Source organism: Oxyura jamaicensis, chromosome 7 (genome assembly GCF_011077185.1).
Source record: "Oxyura jamaicensis isolate SHBP4307 breed ruddy duck chromosome 7, BPBGC_Ojam_1.0, whole genome shotgun sequence".
Lineage (NCBI taxonomy): Eukaryota > Metazoa > Chordata > Aves > Anseriformes > Anatidae > Oxyura > Oxyura jamaicensis.
The window spans coordinates 9,838,945-9,858,067 of record NC_048899.1 but is presented as its reverse complement, the minus strand read 5'-3'; the positions used below and the strand labels follow the sequence as shown (position 1 = coordinate 9,858,067).

General features: G+C 34.5%; 1 protein-coding gene across 5 annotated transcripts in view; it reads left to right on the top strand.

Annotated features, from left to right (window-relative positions):
* LOC118170332 (neurabin-1-like) overlaps positions 1–18,766 on the top strand; it is a 47,608-nt gene extending 28,842 nt beyond the window's left edge. For 2 of the 5 annotated variants that reach the window (XM_035332461.1, XM_035332460.1), the window contains 6 exons: positions 3,291–3,375; positions 4,447–4,518; positions 5,076–5,271; positions 10,610–10,726; positions 15,213–15,401; positions 17,369–18,766. In XM_035332461.1, coding sequence (XP_035188352.1) covers positions 3,291–3,375; positions 4,447–4,518; positions 5,076–5,271; positions 10,610–10,726; positions 15,213–15,401; positions 17,369–17,536 — 827 coding nt within the window. In that variant the 3' untranslated portion in view covers positions 17,537–18,766. The remainder of the gene's footprint in view (positions 1–3,290; positions 3,376–4,446; positions 4,519–5,075; positions 5,272–10,609; positions 10,727–15,212; positions 15,402–17,368) is intronic. The other 3 variants (XM_035332462.1, XM_035332463.1, XM_035332464.1) reach the window with 3 other exon arrangements.
* Positions 18,767–19,123: the final 357 nt, after the last annotated feature.

Genomic DNA, 19,123 nt, shown 5'->3' with positions numbered 1-19,123 from the left:
TTTATAGGACTCAAACCCAGATGATTTGTAAAAACAAAACAAACCAGGGCCTTGAGGGCACAATTTGCAAGTTTTGCACACCTTTGAAATTTAAACTCTGCATGCTTACAAGTAATGTCATGCTTAAGCCCTCCAATGTGGACATAAAGCTGATAACTTTCTGTTGTCACCTCTACCTGCGGTATGAATTTGTTTACTGTGGCTTGCATTTGCTGTCCAGTCAGTTCCTCTTCCTTGAGAAGAATATCAGTTGAGAGCAAAGGGCAGCTTTGGAAATGGAGCCACATACCTGACCTCTCTGCCAAGACACTAGAAAAGTAACGTCATCTGTGTTTGAAAAGATATTTGTGAAAGAGCAGTCAATAGCTTTACTGAGTCAAATATACATTGATGAAAAATGCTGGGAGCAAAACCCCTCAAATGTTGGAAATCTGGTTTAGGACTTATTCCTGTCACGCTTGGAAAGATGTTCTGACTGGCGTCCATTCAGATCTCAAAAGTTTCCCACGTTTTCACTAAGGTTTAGAATTTATTTTTTAGTCTATTTTTATATACATATTTATGAAGCAACATCAGTGTACTATTCTTCATATAGGCAGAAAGTAATATTGTTTGAATATTTAAATCTCCAGAAAATACTAGTCCAGCATTAATGAACTCCTCAAGTTTAAATAAATTCTGTCTCATTTTTTCACAGGAACACTTTTATTGCTTTGGCTACTGAAATTCTTTATCTGGGTCTTATGCTTAGAATACTTGCTTTAAGCCTCATTTCTTAAAGGTATTCAAGAATCTTGACTAATATTTATAGTGTTTTCTGATTATCACTCTGAAAATTTCAAATATCAGAATAGCCCAAACTAAAATACAGATTTAAACAATCTACAAACATGTATTTTTATGTACACTGCTGTAGGAAAAAGGTCTTTTTTTCTTCTAGGGTGAGCAGTTGTGATTGCATAGCAGGTGCATTACATATTTATTACATGAGCAAAGGAAAGCAAAGTGTTTCAGAGATTGTACCTGAAAGTTCCTTTTTAAGTGTATTTTGGTATTTCAAGAAGACAGACAACTTCACATTTTTAAAGTCTTATCTAAAAGGTGCCTATGGAATAAATGCCATTTCAATTAAACAGTTACAGAAAGGAATAGGTATGAGACAGCTAATGGATATGGTCACAGCTCAAACCTGTAAATCTAGACTCTTAATGGTTGCTTTGACATAAGCAAGAGGTGAGCTCAGTCACAGACTGGGGATAATCAGTGAAGGTCCTAATGTATTTCTGCAAAACACTAGCATCATAAGTGGCAATGACTCTGATTGTAGGTTTGACTGATTTCCAATTCCCAGAAAAAAATGATGTTGGCTTTGCATTTCCACATATGATCTTGATGTCTACATTTGATTTTCAACTTTGTGGGAATTACTGCATTGTTATCTCTTCCTCTTGTTTGTCACTAGGAAGAGATGAAAGGGGCTATGATCAGCTTAGTCACAACTCATCACTATTTGATAGAAATATTTGGCTTTTTTGCCATAAATAATTGAAAAAGGGATCAGATAACATTTAAAATGCTTTCTGTTTTACTTTAGTCAGCTAGGACAGGTTATAAATGCAGATTATAATTGCTGTCTTTTCAATACAGCTCAGGTAAAACCTTTCTTTTAATACCTTTAAATAAATACCCTTTCTTTTAATAACAACAGGATCTGTTATACATTCCTTATTCTACACCTCTGTAAAGTATTAATTAGAAATAGTCTCTGTGCTAGCTTATGTTTTTTTTTTTTAAAAAAAAAAAAACCCTCCTCAAAGCATGTACCTGATATATGTGATTTTGCTTTCTTTTCTACTTAACCATAATTATGTGTAGTCATGGGGTTTAAATTTAATTGTGATGGCCAAGGCATTGTAAACATTCTCTCAAAATTGGCAGAGTCCCTGGAAAAGCTAATTAATGCAGTACATCAGGGATGAGGATTAGTATTGAAAGTTCTTTGTACGTAAAATGACACTAAATGCTACTTTCTGCCAGACTGTTGCTTTCTAGCACTATTTAAATGTCTACCTAATGTTTCATTGAAATAACCCTTTCTATTATCTTCTCCTCCATTTATATATCAGTCGGTATTTTAACCTATTGTATTTCACTTTAGAAATTACCTCTTTTCTTAAAATACTACCTCTGGAGAGAGTAGTGGATACACATGTTCAATACAAAAACATTTTACAGATTAATTCTTCTGTTTTTATATTGAAATTGACAGGAAAAATAACCAATTTAACTGGCATTTATAAATTTTTGGATGTTACATGTTTAGAGAGAGAGGTTAACTAAATAGAGAAAGTCCTGCTGTTGATAAGAAATAATTGAATAGATAAGAAAAAAAAAAAAGGAAAGAAAGAAAAAGGAAAAAAAAATCCTGGCCATTCAGCATGCAAACTTAAAGGTAACCTTTATAAGTTTCAGGAAGAATTATTAGCTGTTGGGGGTGAAGAGAATTTGCTATTGATTTTGTGTAGGAGAGCTATTTTTTATTTTATTTTTATGACCCAGGAAGACATATACATGCATTACTTTGTACATTTTTCATGTTGTTGTTTTTTTTTTTTTTTGTTTCCCTTTTTTTTAATGGAAGACAGAGCTTAAAACTTACATTGTCTCATGAAAACTATACTGTATCTTTTTCATAGGCAGCATAATTATGAAAAATGTCAGTTGTTTAAAAAATCTAGTAATCTGAAAGTTTAAAAGGAAGTACATTCAGGACTTGAATAATCTGTCAAAATCCATGGGAGGAGGTAGCATTACACTTAAGTTTGTCACTTCATTTCACTTAATAATTGAGTAGTTAGAATTGAACCTGCTCCCTCTGGTGAAAAATTAGATCCTGGTAGGTTGTATTCCAGTTCTGTAAATACCACAGTCTTGGAGGAGCTTCAAAGTCATGATTATCTCTTTACAATATGCACAGCATGTATATTATTTCCAAGAAACTCAGCTTGTTAGGATCTGTCTGCTCTCCAGGTTCTGGCTATCAGGTATGCTTTCTGTAGCATACATAGCCCAAGTTCCAAGGAGCTAGCCTGGACAAGCTACTAAACCAGGGTGAGGGGGAAAAATGCAAAAGGATTATCTTATAACACTCTAAGCAGGACAATTAAATGCTGTAAACACTTTGTTACTCAGCTTTTAGGATCTTATTAGTTAGAAGCATATTCATAAGTATGTGAAACTTACAGGTACTTTTAGAATAACATTTTTATCTTTTACCCCTCTCTGAAAAGCAGAAGAAAAGAAAAATGAAGACAAAACAGAAACAAATGAAGGAACATCATCAGGGAAGTCCAAGAGGCGATTTCCAGATTTTGGGTAAGATTTTGTGTACATTTGGAAATAAATGTTTTTTAATGTTGCTTTTGGACAATATCATGCTTTCTGAATACAAACTGCTGAGAAGATCCTGTAATGCTGCTTGATAGCAGCATCATTGGACAGAGTGTTTTCATCTTGAAACTGTAGTGTTACATTCACGTTTCTAACATGCTTTCGTTTTATTTATCTATATTTTTTCCCTCAAAGAATTTCTTGTGGTTTTTCAATTTTTATCCAAATACAGGATTTCTCTAGGTCTTATGGTGTTTTATTCTTAAATTTGAAAATCCATGTGTAGTTTCATGAAAAAATGTTTTTGGAGACTTCAATGCTATGTCCTGCTGGCTTTACAGTCTGAAACAGATGTCTGTCTTGCCTTGATTCCTTCTACGATAAAGGTGTCGTTACATAGGGTTTGTTTACAGTATCTGCTTACTCTACAGCTCCTTGGAAGCAGGCAGCAATGATGAGTGAATTTTTGAATTTAATTTAGGTTAGCAGAATGGGAACGTGTTAAAACAAAAGAGCGAGCTGCATTTTATGTCATGACTGAACGCTGGAAATTTGAGAGAAGAATTGCTAAATTTTACAATAAGTCATGCTCCTTCTGAACCAGTTAGAAAGCTTGTTGAAGCCAGTTAACATAAAAAGACTGAGATTAGTACTACAACAAATAAATCTTAATATAGCTCATAAAAATGACTTATTACACACACACACGGAGTCAAGGTAATAACTTAGTTCAAGTCACTCAGCATATGCACAAAGCAATAAAACTGTGTTCTTCCTCTTGGTTGTATCCACTGCATGTTAAGTTTCTTTGGCATTTTCTATATCTTGGTTATTTGTGTTTTTTGAAAGGAATTTTCAGAATTCTAACATGATTTTTAGATAAAATTTGAATGACAGTACTTTTTAATTGTTTGCATAATCTACAAAATCAAGCTCTGTGTAGCAACACAAATGTGGCTTCTGGTTACTGTGAAAACTGTAAAAACTTGCTCGCTGATAAAAATGTTACACTATGTAAATGTAAACCCTATATGAAAATTGTGTTTTGCACTTTAGTGGATTGCGGAAATCTGGGGGCAAGGGCAAGAAACAAGAAAAAGAAAATCTAAGAGGTTCACTGGATAGCAGGTATTTGTTTTGTTCTGTTACCTTTGTTTAATAAATACATGCAACACTTCTAAAATTTTTAATCCAAGGATTTCTTTGAAATTGTCATTAGTGTTTGACCTTAAAGTACGTTCAAGTACAACAGTGGCACATTCTGTGAAAACTAATATAACGATGTGGAGATTAGCTTCTAATTTCATGAAATAAGAAAAATTAATGGAGTAGTATAGAGGAATCAGTAAAGCAGAGTAAACCAGAGAGGAAAGAGTAAAGCAGAGCACGTTTTGAAGTGACTCATGAGACTTTTTAATATTTTACTTATGGAAATGAATACTGAGTAAATTAAATTGGCAAATATTTGGAACTGTCATTTTGTGAAATATTGCAAAAGATCTTAAATTTGTGTTAATAACCAACTTATTTTGCATGGATATTCAAAGGTAAGTATCAGTTTTTATTTTAAATATGAACAATGCTGTGAAACAGGTGCAAGTGAGTAGTATATGTTGCTGTTGTTTTGTGTTTTTTGTTTGTTTGTTTTTTAACTATTTAAAAACAATTCAATCTACTGATTTCAGAGGTTCTCGAGAACTGTTGGATGACTCTGGCAACAATCTATCTGCATCAGATTCAGATTCTCCTGTTCCTACTTGTATGCCTTTCTCGTGGTTTGGAGACAGTCACAAGGAGCCTCACATTTCTAGTAGTAGTCTGCACTTTCCTCAGAGTGGACAGGACAGTTGTGAACATGGTCAAGAGAAGAACAGAAGCAAGGTAAAGATGACTAATTTGTGTTTTGAATATTTAAGTGTTGCATCTTGAGAAAGTGAAACTGTAAGTGCTTACTTAGTATGTGGAAGCTTGGTGACTTAGACCTAGATGACATCACCTCTTACTTACATGGCTGCAGAAGCTTGAGACTTTACAGCCCTCACAATCAGTGTGTCAGTATTCCCATTTCTTACCATTCGATTTAAGCATCAGTGGAGGCAGTTCAGGCTGAAGTAGGCTTCTAAGCAATAATCACAGGACAGGTTTAATAACGGGCTTTATAGTGCTAAAAGTGATGCTAGCTTTAGGACAGTGTAATTTTAAAAGCCAAATCTGTTTACCCTGTAAACATGAGAAAACGGTCTAATGCTTGGAGGAAGTGTACTTAAGTAGAGGCCAGCTCCCCAGGCAGTTGGCCAACCAGTTTTTACCATACCGGTGTGTCAGGATTGAGTACCAGACAGGTGGATGAAGAGAGCGTCCTTTTTCTAATGTATTGAAACCTGAGAGGAACAGCTATAGAACATGCTCTCTTAAGTTAAAGCCCTATTACCAGATTTTAAGAGTGAGACTTAACAGTTCAGTCTGTAACCATAAAGATGCTGTTTTTATAGCTTAAACTATTTGGAAGAAAAGCTACTTTGGTGAAAAGTATACTGAAACCTTCAATAATGTCCCAGTTTTGTAGCTTTGTTTACCTGTTGGCAGTATTAGAATTAAAATTTACATGAAGAAATGCCTGCAAACAATGTGTGTGCTGTCAAACTATTTTGTTAAAACTGAAGACACAGTCTTACTGAGTTACCTTTTATTCTTGTTTCCTTTGGATTTTTGTCAGATTCAAAATTGTAATTATCAGAGTAACCTCACAAACTAAGTTTATTCTTAAGTTTCACACTTTTATTCACTCTGGTTATCTAAAATACTCTAACTTTTTCCTCTTTCTATGTGTTGTTATAGAGAAATGAGATACGAATCTAGAAGACAAACTTGTCGGGCTGTAGTTTGTGAAGTTGCTGATGTTTTGCATAGATGGCAGATAACAAGTTGGCCTTTCATGTCCAGATGCTGAGTGCACTAGAATACTGTTAGAATATGTTTTTTAAATTACCATTGGTTTTCTTAGTGTGAATTTACAGTGGCTGTTGGAGGATTAAGCTGTATGGCTACATAGTGTATGAGTCTGCAAAAAAAATGTAAAAAGGTCACTTTAGAACCATGCAGTACCTTACTATCCTATAGGAACTGAAGAGTAGGAACTTCTTAATCCCTGAAGTAGAACTGTCCTTTACAGTACACCATTCGGTGTGTGTGTGTGCATGTGACTTGGGTATTTACAGTTCCTGCATTGTTTGCTTCTTTTGAAGCATGTAATAGCAAAAAGATGCTTCCACAAATAAGCCAAATATGTTGGTATAGGAAGATTCATGTTGAAGGGCCCTTAATAGGCTGTAGGAAAGCTAACTGGATGCTTATCTACACAGAACACATCTCTTGAGGTTTAGCTTCCAAAGAGTCATTGGCTCAGAGGAGATCATTCTTCACCTCTTCATTCCTCCTTTTCTTCATTCCTCCTTTCTTTCTGATTCAAGTAATTGTCCAAAGCATCATAAAAATCCCATTGGATCTTAATGGATTGGGTCCTCTTTCTTCCTTTCGACATTGTCCTTAATTAATACCCTTTTCTTCTTCATCTCTGTATACTTCATCCAAGCTTATTATCACTTAAAACTTCCAGCTAGTTTCTTGCCTGCTATTTTATTTTTTGCTTCATTCTCATGCCCCAGTATGTAATTGCCGCTCACTGCTCTTTTCTTTTCCTTAGCGCCGGTTGCAAACCAGCAGCTGCAGTAATATAGTAGTCTTGAGCTGTATGTCTGCTTTGTAAGATGATAGAAAGCCGACCCTGTTAAAGAACAGATATCTCATATATTAATTGATCCTAAAATCATATTCAGTTTCTCCGACGTCAGGATGTTTGTACTTTGCTACATTTGACAGCTTGTTTTAAAAGCTGGTAATGTAGATACTGCTTGGAATGACTTATCTTTGTGGCTCTTAGCCTGCTTTTGAGTGTTGAGTTTGCACTACCATACCAAGGTTTTGGCTGGTTAACCTCCCTATGAAAGGGCTTTAAAACTGAGAAAGAAATCTGCCTGAGCACTCAAGCAATGAGTTGGTGTTTGTTTGTTTGTTTGTTTGTTTTTTGCTAAGACAACAGTAGGGACAAAATCATCCTTGTAGAATTTTAGGAAAGAATATGCCTTTATTGATGTTAATGTTTTGTTAATGCTTTGATGTTCGTAGTATCACACATAATCAGGTGAAAGCACGTTTTTAAGAACTGGTAAAAGTAGAAACCCCGAGATTAAAATTTTGTTACGTAAAAATCTCTAATGCCATACAGTCTTTGGCATTGTGTCTAATTTCAGTATTAGTGTTTTAATATTGATGGTGTAAGGACTGTAATTATATTTTTAAGTTTCCTGTTTGTGGAATTTGCCTCTTAAAATTTCTGCATTTAGGAGGATTTTGTTTTGTTAAAATGATGCTAAAGTTAGTCTTAAAAACATAGTTTTGTGAAATAACAGATCGACTTCTTGTTGCTTGTGAAATGTAGAAGAAACTAAAATCCTATGATCTTGATGGCACACTATTTAGCTTCACAAGATTTCTAAATTACACGCTGCTTAAATCCCTGTACATAATCTGCCCCTTGATTTCATCCCATTCTCTGATTCAGTACCAATATGTATATTCTGTTCATATTCTTTACTCTTCCAGATCATTACTTATCTTCCGTAAATTTGTATGTAGTGTTTTGGTTTTGTTGCAATGAAGAACTCTGTGGAGTAAATTATTTATACCCCAGTATCTTGGGGGTAGGACCTGCAAAACTTCCTCTGTCCAAATTCTCTTCAGGAATCAAAAATCTTTGCAACTGGCTCTAAATCCTTAAAATAAAATTACTTGTTTAAATAGGGGCAGAGGAGGAGAAAACATTACAACTGGTGCTGAGATACTTTATTCTGGTTATGTTTTCTTCATCATTTTTTCTCTGTTCTCATTAAATGTTTAGGTTTAAATATTACAGTTTTGTTTCTGAATTTTTCCCAATTCCTCTGCAAGGAAGTTCTGAGGGAAGTTAAAAGAAAAGCTCCATAGTAGCTTTTTCTCATTGAAATTAATTGAGAACAGCTTGATGGACAAAATATTCTCTTGTTTCTGGTAATACTTTTCACATTTAGAACTGATGTAATATAGATTTTATTTACATTATTAGATTTTAATTACGTTAGTTAATGTAATTAATGAAATAATCTATACAGCAGTTAAATTAAAAGAGATAGCAAACACCATTTTTCAGTCATGTAGAATACCACACTTGATGAAACGATAGCAGGAAAATTCAAATTGTGTTTTAGTTTGGTTTTGTTTGTAGTGATTGTTTGTTGTTAAGAGTGGAAGTGTGTATCGGTAATTTAGGGTAATATAGAGAAAAGATCAAGTAACCACTCCCAAAACAAAAATAGAATAATCTGGAAAATACAGAATTAAGGTTAAACTGAAATCAGAACACAAATACAGAGGTGATTAATGAAGACAACTGCAAAAACAAAGTTCCTTTTATAGGAGCATAAGTTACTGACAGAAAATCAACTAAAAAAACCTTCAACTAAAAAATGAACTTAACCTGGGATCTCAGATTATGTATGGATATAAAAATAGGGTATGGCACCCTCACAAAGTATAGTTTGTTGATTAGAGACTTCAAAAATAAAGATAAATAATTGCTTACTCTTTGTAGGCAGCAAAGACCAGTATTGAGAAATACATTTTAAGAAGGTAAAAGTATGTGGCGTGCTTTTGGCAAAATTATTTTTCAGTCATTAAAGAAAAATAAGGTAGAGGTCAGGATCTGGGTTGGAAATAGAGTCAGTCAAATCAGAAAACATTCTGCAAAACGTGTGTTAGTTTTCTTAGCAGGATTTTCTCACCAAACCTGTTGTGAAGTTTTCAGGTATAGCATCCGTTTTTTTCATAGCCTTCAGCTGGAGTCCCAGGCTGGTCCGATGACCTGCCTGAGGCCATACGACAAGTGGCTGCTAGCAGAGTTTGAACACAGCCTGCTGCTATTAGATGTCAAGGCATATGGATACAGTCTTTAAACAGAGACTTAAGTGTGATAACTGAATGTAAATGGTAAAGGCCATGAAGATTTTTACATTCTTTCAATGGGATGGTTCTTACATTGGTTCATTTCTAACCTGAATTTTACTGTTGCGTACATTTTAACTGTTTTAACTGTAATTTTATTCCATTATAAAAAGGTGATACTTGTTAAAATCTTTATTTCTGAAGTATTTCCTATTTTGAAAATAATTCATGTAGATTGTCAAGCTGCATAATTGCTGTAGATTTACAGTAAAGACATCTGAGTAATTAACTTTTAAAAATGTTCAGCTTTAAAGTGTTTTACAATACTTAGTATTTTAACTGTGAAGATTTAATATAGCTTGAAACAATCTACTATAAAAATACTTCTAAAGATATTTTACATCTATATAGTAGTTTGCATATCAAGGTAATTTTCAGATGATGTGAACCTGTGTCTCAAATGCAGACACCTCAGAATTGAAGCTGTTAAAATGAACAGCAACACAATACAGTATCTTAAATCAGAATTTAAAGTTCAGGGGAAGCTAATAGATTCTGTCCTTAGGCAAGCTCTGCATTCTCTGTTTATGAACCAATTTAAACCTTGATCTGTAAACTGCCAAAAGTTCCTTGCTACTCCAATTGTCATTGAATGTCAGGCAAAGACAGGGTGTTCGTTCCACTGCCCATTACAGTGGGCAAATATGAAATCTAAATCTTAACGACCATAAACAGTTAAAACTTCTATCTTATTTTCAGAACAGCACCTTCTGAAGCACATTCAGAGTGCTCATTAGGTTTCACTTGAATACAAACCCACCATGAATTAATTCTACTAACTGAATCTTAAATTGCTTCTCCCTGAGTGTGGTATGCCTACTGAAAATGTAACTGTGTGTATTCCCTTATGTACTTGTATATAACTTTAGGTTATGACTGATTCTCTATGCAAGGTGCTCTTATTGGGGACATTGCATTAAATTTTTTGTTGTATTTTTGAATTCAGAAGTTTAACAAAAACTCGTCTGAAGGTGGATGCAGTGAGTACATTTCACGTGTGATCTACAGATAATGACTGAGTCATAGTATTTATTTTCCAAAAATCACAATGACTAGGATATCACCTTGTGATCTGCTTTTCCAAGGAGTGAGTTAATAAAACATTATTTCCACTTGTTTGCAGAGTAGAATTGTCATAGATGATACATACCATAGCAAGCCAAGTTGTGAACTTTCAGGGTTAGTGACAGAACCAAATCTGTCAGGTCGTTCACACACTTTAACCTTCTCTTCAAATGAGGTGAGTTTCAAAGTGTGTATATGTGTCTTGTTTATGTTGTTGTTCACCCTACAGCATGTTTAATAGAACCAGAATTGTTTAACATTAAACTTGATGGTTCTTTCCATATTTTAATATTGAAGAACACAGTAAAGAATCCTAAGCCATTATTGAACTAAGGGCATGGACTGGAAGATGCCATATTAGGCTTTGTGTTCTGATCCTCGTTGTATTGCAAAAAATGGAATGAACTCTCTATGATCAAATTGCAGATTTCAGTTTTAAATATAAAACAATTCTGTGCCACAAATTTCAAGTAACTTCCTGGGTGAATGAAAACTGCAGCGTTTTTGACCTTGCCCTGATATCAGTGCAGGTTTGTGGAGAACTAACTCCTTGCCTACAGCTGAAACCTGAAATCAACACTTTGGTAACATTCTCATGTATTTCCTCACTCAGTGTTTTACTGATAGCTATCTTTATAAATTAAATGCCTTATAGACTGGGAGTTGTTAAAAGCTGAATATAGCCATCTTCCAGAAATGAGTTAGAGAGCTAGCCAAATTGGTATTGATAGTGTTTGAAGAAAAAAAGAATAAGGTGGTTAATAAATGAGAGAGGTTGTTACTAGCTGTCTTAAACAAGGCTTTGGTGAAAATCATAAATATTCTGGTAAGATGGTTCTAACTTTCTACATATTACAGGTAATACTATAACTATGCAGCCACTAACAAAAATCTGGGGCACTGAAAATATAAAACTAGTTGACAAGTTTCTCACTGATTTTTCAATGATGACAGTCATTTCTAATGAAAACTGGGGTAACCCCAGTTAATACCTACCATCATTTCAATGTTTCCTGCAATTTTTGGGGGTTAGTGGATGGAATATGTGTTTCTAAAACTTTAAAGCAATATAAATCATAAGATCTTAACAAAGCTGAATATCTTCATGAATGCTGTTACTTGATCAGTGTTACAACTTTCAGTAAACTTCTGGATCACAAACTCCAACAAAAGTTACGTCTGTGCATGTGTGAAGTGGCAATTAAGCCTTTTTTTTTTGGTCAGAGATGAGTTTGATTCTAGTCTTGTCTCTAGTATGTATGTTGGTTACACATATGAGCAATGGAAGGTGGCTTTTTTTGCACCTTTTCATTAACTATAATGATTATCAGTGTCACTTCTGAGCATAATAATGCATTGGTTTCCCTTTTGGAAAGGCGATGTGTGCAAAGCAAAAGAGTTTATTTTGTTTTGATTGTAGTAGTAGTAGTACAGTACCTTGAGGTTTAGGAGGAAAAAAGTAACCAATCTGACATCAACTTTGCATATTTCAAATCTTTAACTTAAGCCATTCACAGGTAGAATTTCTATCTGGTGCATGTGGTTTGGATGGGTTCCTAAATATCCAACAGGGATCATGCCAGTGTAGCAACCTCTGCTTTCAGATGAACAGGCTACTGCATGCTGCCCTACAAATCTTGGAATTGTTAAAAGGCTTGAAATGGAGGAGAGCAGCAGTGAAGAATCTGCCTTTGCTGAGCAGATGCTCTCAGCAGTTTGGGGAAGTGACTGAGCGGTGGTGAGAGTTAGGTTGTTAGCAGCCAGCTTGTTAGAGCAAAGACACCTCAACTCACAGTTGTTTAGCAAGCTAGCTGGTAACCCCTCTTACACTTCTAAAGGTTTTTATCTCTTAAATGGTGAGATGGCATTTGTTTTTTTCTTGGTTTGTATATTGTTGTCTTTAGAGCCTTGAGTGTATCTGGCCTTACTTGCCTTCTGAATGACCAATATTTTTATGCAGGGGAGCACTCTGTTCTCTCATGTTTCTATTCCTCACAAGAAGTTTTAGTTCTGCTTTCAGGATTTGAGGTTCACCTTGTGTGTGTGTATTCGCGAGCTCTGGAAGGGAAACAATTTGGCAGGGGGCAGAAATGTAGAGGTGTTAATTAATGACCAATAAGCTTTACTGAAAAAATCAATATTCTTCATCTTATTCCTCCATACTCTTCATATTCCTGTTTATATTCCTAAAAAGTTAAAACTGCGCTTTTCCCTTGTACAGTAGGGAAAAAATCAAATTATACAGGATTAAATGTCTCCTTTCCTTCCTCGCTTCTCTGAGGAGATGTCTAAGTGTTTTAATGCAGATTTGAGGGTTTGGTACAGCTTTTAATTGTGTTACTGCTGTGTCTTTACTAACATGAAATAAAGAGGACTTTGCTAGCAACTGTTAGGCTGAAAGCCCAGCTGGAACTAGCATAGTCTGGGGAATTCCTCTGTGGTACAGGCTGCTGGGGATGAATCTGGGCCTCCTTGTTTAACAGGAATAGACCATTGAGTACTGGTACTCTGAAATTACAAAAGTGAAATGGCATGGCTAGCACAGATTAAATAAAATTTTAAGCTACTGAGTGAATTCCAACAGGAATAAAACATTTAAAACATTTCTTAATGTATACGTAATTTTTTATCCTTTGCAGATAAAAAACTTTGGCAATATTTTAGTACTTCCTTGCTGCTGATAGACCACACAATACTCACGTACAGGTCAAACGTGAAGTGTAAAAATTTTCTAGGTTTTGTGTACTTTCACAATCACTTGCTAATATGAGACAGAAGAAGTTACCAAAACATCACGATTTAAAGTAAATGGACATTTTCAAATTCCTTTTGTAATTTATACAGTGAATCTTCTCTGTGCCAAGTACCCCAAGCTTGCTAGCTTGGATAGAAAACTAGCTGTGCCCCAGTTTTCATGACAGAAGTGCTGTAAAAACACTTCAAGCAAAACCTTCTTTAAAGTCCTTGGATGTTGTATAAAAAATGCTCTTCTTTTGCATGTCAGGAAGGCCAATATGTCCACATTTGTTATGTCTACATTAGCATTTTAATTAGGATTAGGAGTTCTGTTTTGAAGCAAATCTCCTGATTTGTCCCCACTTGCCTTACTTCGCTTCACCTTGGAGATCAAATCAGGGGTGCTTCTACAGTGTTCCCAATGCATTCCAACTGCTAGTGGCCATTGAATCTGTGAGACCAGATTAGAGCTATTCTGAAGTAAAAATAAATAAATAAATAAAACCTTTGAAATGCACGTAGCATAGATATTAGGACTTCAGCATAAATTTTCTGCTCTACGAATTATTTCCTGTGTATCTGCACTACCTCCTAATATAACCACTCCCCTTTGTTTCACAGACCACAGAAAGCAAATGTGTTTCTAATTATGTGCAGCCTTCTGATCCACCTGAAATTTAAAACTGTATGTAGTGAGATGTATGTGCCATTTGCGCTCTCAGATCCGTTTTACTGTATGATCAGACCACATGACAGACCTAAGTCTCACCATCTTTCATCTCTTTGTTGCATTCAATCAACTCTCCAAGGGAGCTGGATTTTGTGACATCCCTCTGATTTTTAAGCTGTAGTTAGCTGTTCACCTGAAACCTACAGGGTCACATCTCAAATCCCTTAGTAGAATGATGCGTATTTCCATGTTTCCTGTTTGCAAATGATGTGTAAGGCTCACTGGAAAACGTGGGCATACTTTAAGGTGTTTTACAAATACATTCGATAACTTGTGGAAGCTGCCTAATGGAGCAGTCTGCAACTCTAAATGCAGCCTGTACTCGTGAGCTAGTGAGAGATCATTTTGGATAGTTAATAAAACTTCAACTCTGATGTTACTCCAATTCAAGTCTCAGACTAGAATTTCTTCTGTAGGATATTAAACTCTGTTTTATGTAGCTTTTCTTTTGTGATGAAGTAATAGAGAGCTTCAGGACTAACAGCACTATCTTTTTCTCCTTAGAAGCCAACTGAAATTGAAGCTGGGAGCTTCAAAAGCTCTGTGAGCTGGAGAAGTGTAGTGTATTAGTGGAAAGCTACAAGGTCTTCTCAAAAGGCCTTCTACTGGGCAGATGCCTTAAATTGTTGACACGATGGGATCAGATGAAAGAATAAACTGTCCTTGCTTCTGAGGAATGCAACAAATTTAGTAAAACTATACCAAGAAGTGTTGGCAAATTTCTTGAACGCTAGAATCACTTTTATTCTGAATTTCCTTAATAACAATAATCAATAATACAGCTGAAGTGCTACTTGATTCTTCTTGATGCTGTGTAAGGCAGTATCTAATATTAGGATTGAGCTACCTCATCTAACTGACTGATTGAGGAAGCTTGTTTGTTGTTTTGGTGCATCAAATTTAATCATATATTTTGCTATTTTTTGAGAACAGTTTTCATGAAGATGTAATTTATTAGAAAAAAAAAAAACTGTTTTCTATTTCAGACTTGCTTTGTGTTGAATGTTGTCGTAGTGTCCTTTTTGTTTATAGCAAACTCCTAGGCAAATTGACTATAAACTGTGATCTCAAGAACTTTAAGTCCCTTTGGATCTAGAGGGTGTTTAAAAATGCATTTTGTTACCCAGATTCAATTGACAACTAGAATCCAGCAAAAGTAAAATATTGCTTACAGTGTCTCTTCTCAATTGGCTAGGCATTAGATGATGAACTTACAACAACAGGAAAACAAAATCAATGGCATAATAGACCTATTTCTGAATGGACCACCCAGCAAGTATGCCACTGGCTAATGGGAATGAACATGGAGCAGTATATTACGGAGTTCACAGCTATGAACATAGATGGCCAGCAGTTAATGCAACTCGACAGTGAGAAGTTAAAGGTATGTGAATATCCCAGGATAGACTTGAATCTGTATAATTTTCACTACAGAGTCTGTTTTCATGATTTTTAAGGGTATTTTGCTTTTGAAATACTTGGAGACTGTACAGTTAGATGAGAATTTAATAATTGATTGTATAATTAAAGATAAGCTGGTTTTCATTAGAAAAATATTAACTGTATCTTCCTTGTTTGCATCTTAAAGAAATCAAAGTCAGCATAATTCCCCAACAGGGCTTGATACATATGTAATCAATCTCAGCACAAAATCATATCAAAATAACATCCAGCCACTTCAAATGCATAAAACTGCACTTAGAAAAAAAAATCTAAATCTTTCCTTTGGGGTTTTTCTAGTCATTTTGCCTCTGGAATCTGCATGGTTTGTGTCCCTTACAATGCTAAAAATACTTCAAGTTTTCCTTTCTCAGTAGATTATCAGACTGCGTTTTGGACAGGCAACCTGCTTAAATACAGTGAAGTGCACTGGCCTATTCTGGCATAAGACAAACTATTGTTAATGATCAAGAGTTGGTTCTGAGTGTGTTACGGAGAAAAAAAAAATGTTGAATTTCAGTCACTAAAATGGCACCTGTATTTTTTAGAATAGACTTACACCATTAGTTGTCCTGTATTTTGTAAACAAATGTCCTTGGATACAGAGGAAACACCTGTTATTGGTCTGTCAAATGAATATCTAATCAGGGAATTTGGGATGTTGATACTTAAAACTTTACAATTTATGTCCTTAGGAGTTCTGAAGTGTGAGAAGTGCTGCCTGTAACTTAGAATCAGATACTGCCATCTGCTGATCAAAAATCAAAGTGCATTGTCTACTTACTGAATACGCTTTTTAATAATACACCTTAAAATCCTTAATGCTTTTAAGTAAACTTAGGTTCAGTTGCCCTAAAATGTAGACAGATGATAGAAGTTGTATACAAAAAGAGCAGGAACCCTTGCATGGATGATGAGCTAAAGAAAAGCAACGCCACAGTACGGAGTGCAGTATTAGTATACCAAGTGTTCATAAAAATCATTTGCTTTTTTTTCAAGATTAATTGGTGTTAATAATCACAATTCTAATATTACATCATCAAGACAAGAAATGTCTTGGAAAGTTGGACATTTATAGCATTTACTTCCTATTACCATCAGGCTTCACTGGATCTATGTTAACATTAAGTAGTGAGTTACATAGCAAAAGAGATTATCAACTACTGTTGTGGCTCTGCTTTAAAAAAAAAAAAAAAAAGTTTTCTGCCCAAAGATAGGAGAAAAATTCTAGTTTTTAAAGGGCAGAGGGGGAGGGAAGACCACTCAGTTTTTCTTTTAGGTGAGTACTTGGTTTGGACTTAGCAGTATTAATGTCCTCAAGAGTCATTAGTGGAGATGTGCTTATTTACTAAGATGTTTTATTTTTTACTATTATTTATTTTTCCTTAATCTATAAATATGCTATGCAACTTTAAAAGAAACATGAACTTCCTAGAATCAGCTTTCATGGAGTGGATTTTTCTCAAGCAGTAAAAACAAAACAAACAACAGACAAATGAACAAACAAACAAAAAGCACAGCTGGCTGATTTGAGTTCAGCAGCATTCCTAGTCACCTAGTCAAAAAAAAAAAAAAAAAAAAAAAGGTGGCTTCACAGAAGTTAAAGAATAGTTACTGAATTTTCCTTTCCTTATGCTATTTGTTGGAAATTCTCAGCTCTCTACATGTTTATAAAATGTGATGAGAAGCTGTTTTTTCACAACCAAACAAGAGTAGGCCTTCTATTCCTTATTCATCTTGTTATCAAAATGAGAATTCACACTGCCCTTGAGGACTTAAGCCTTTGTTCTCCAAACTGACTACCTTTTATAGCAAAGTGAATAATACTTTCTTAAACTGTTCACAACTGTTGAAAAATTAATAACAAACTAATTTCTTTCTTTTTTCTTTTTTTTTTTTTAACCCCAAAAGGCTCTGGGAGTTTCAAGTCAAAATGATCGATCAACAATAAAGAAAAAAATTAAGGATATTAGAAAAGCACAAGAAAAACTGGAAAAACAAAAGGAAAAATTTCAAAAGAAAGAGAGAGAAGTTCGCAAGACTGGTAGAGTGGTAACCACTCTTGAATCAAGCTGCTAAGGTGACCCTGCTTTGTTTTAGCTCAAATTGCTTCACCTTGAAGTTCTGCAGATTTGTATATAATTGTACAATTGAGGGAGGAGGGAAAGTGCAACAGTTTAACATGGTAGGTTTTTACTTTTTAATAATAGTCCCTCCCCATTACAACCCAATAAAATGAAATGTTTTCAGTATTTTTATTCCTAGTTGACTCTGCCTGTACTAATACTAATTTAACTTCCTGCCTTAATATTTGTGCTTCTAAGACCTCACGTGCCCTTTTCATTGAAATTTCTACATGTTTGTGAAAAGTAGAATACTGTGTTAAAAATCATTCCAATATTAGTCAACTAGAATTTCGTAGAGTTGAATATGATAGAGGGACAATAGAAAAATCCTGCCAACAAATTCAGTCTATGACAGTCTGTTTATCTGTTGCCACTAAAGATGTATAGTAAAAATTGTTTAAGAAAACAGGAATGTCAAATTAATTTAAAAAGAAAGCATGTATTTCAAATTTATGAAGTATTTTCTTTAAATTCTTGTATTTTTGGCATGATCTGTTTCATGCTGAGTCCACTGTAGTACCACTTTGTTTTTGAATTCCATGTGTTGCAATGTAGTGAGAAAATAACAAGAAATATTAAGTAGTTTTCACACACTACATATACTAATCATAGTATTCGGTTTTCCACACACTACCCTTATGGTGTTGGGACAAGGTTTAAACCTATAAATAAGATCTTTTTTAACCTATTTTTTCCTAAATAATACATAGTTTTATAGATTTATGCTATGAGTAAGATCAATTTGCAATACATGTATTTCTCTTTTCTACTTGCTACAAGATTTTTGCGGACCAAATTTATATATTTGCTAATTTTAAAATACGCTGTTTTTCAAACTTAAAATACTGAGGGAAGAATTGTAGGAAAAACTACCACTGAAGCACTGGGTTTCTGCATTGTATTTAAATAGGTTCAATTGTAGACTACAAATTATTTCTCTTTAAAGGAGGATTTGATATGCCATATAGTTTAGAACATGAATTGGTGTTTTGTATATTTACATACTGTTTGATAGATATTACAACTGCACTTCTTTATTTAGATTATTCCAGAAACAAACTAAGTATCAGTTCCACCATAAAATGGACTAGAACAAAACTTACATCATTTGTGTATGTGGACCAAGTTCTCCTTTAAATCTATGGACTGTTTTTCATTTTAATTAAATGAATGGACTTCACTATTTTGGTGTCTGACAAGTTTTTTTTTGGTATAATTGTCTTATGAATTTCAACAAAAGCATGGTGTGAAAAAGCTTCTGCACACCATGCATTTCCAAAATAAAGTTAAGTCTTGGTAATAGTTACTTTTAAGAAGAAGTTTTATTTTCAGTTTTGTTCGTTAAGAAACAACTATTTTCCTCAAGATTTAACTTATTTACTTTGTTTACAGGATCTTTGAGTTTTTACTCCAAATGTACAGACCTGGAGCCAGGGAGGAATGCTGCCATACTGATAAAAGAGAAGGGAATTAGAAGTATGGAACAGTCAAATTCTTACAATTATGCACCTAAAACTGCATTTCTCTTAATTCAGTCAAG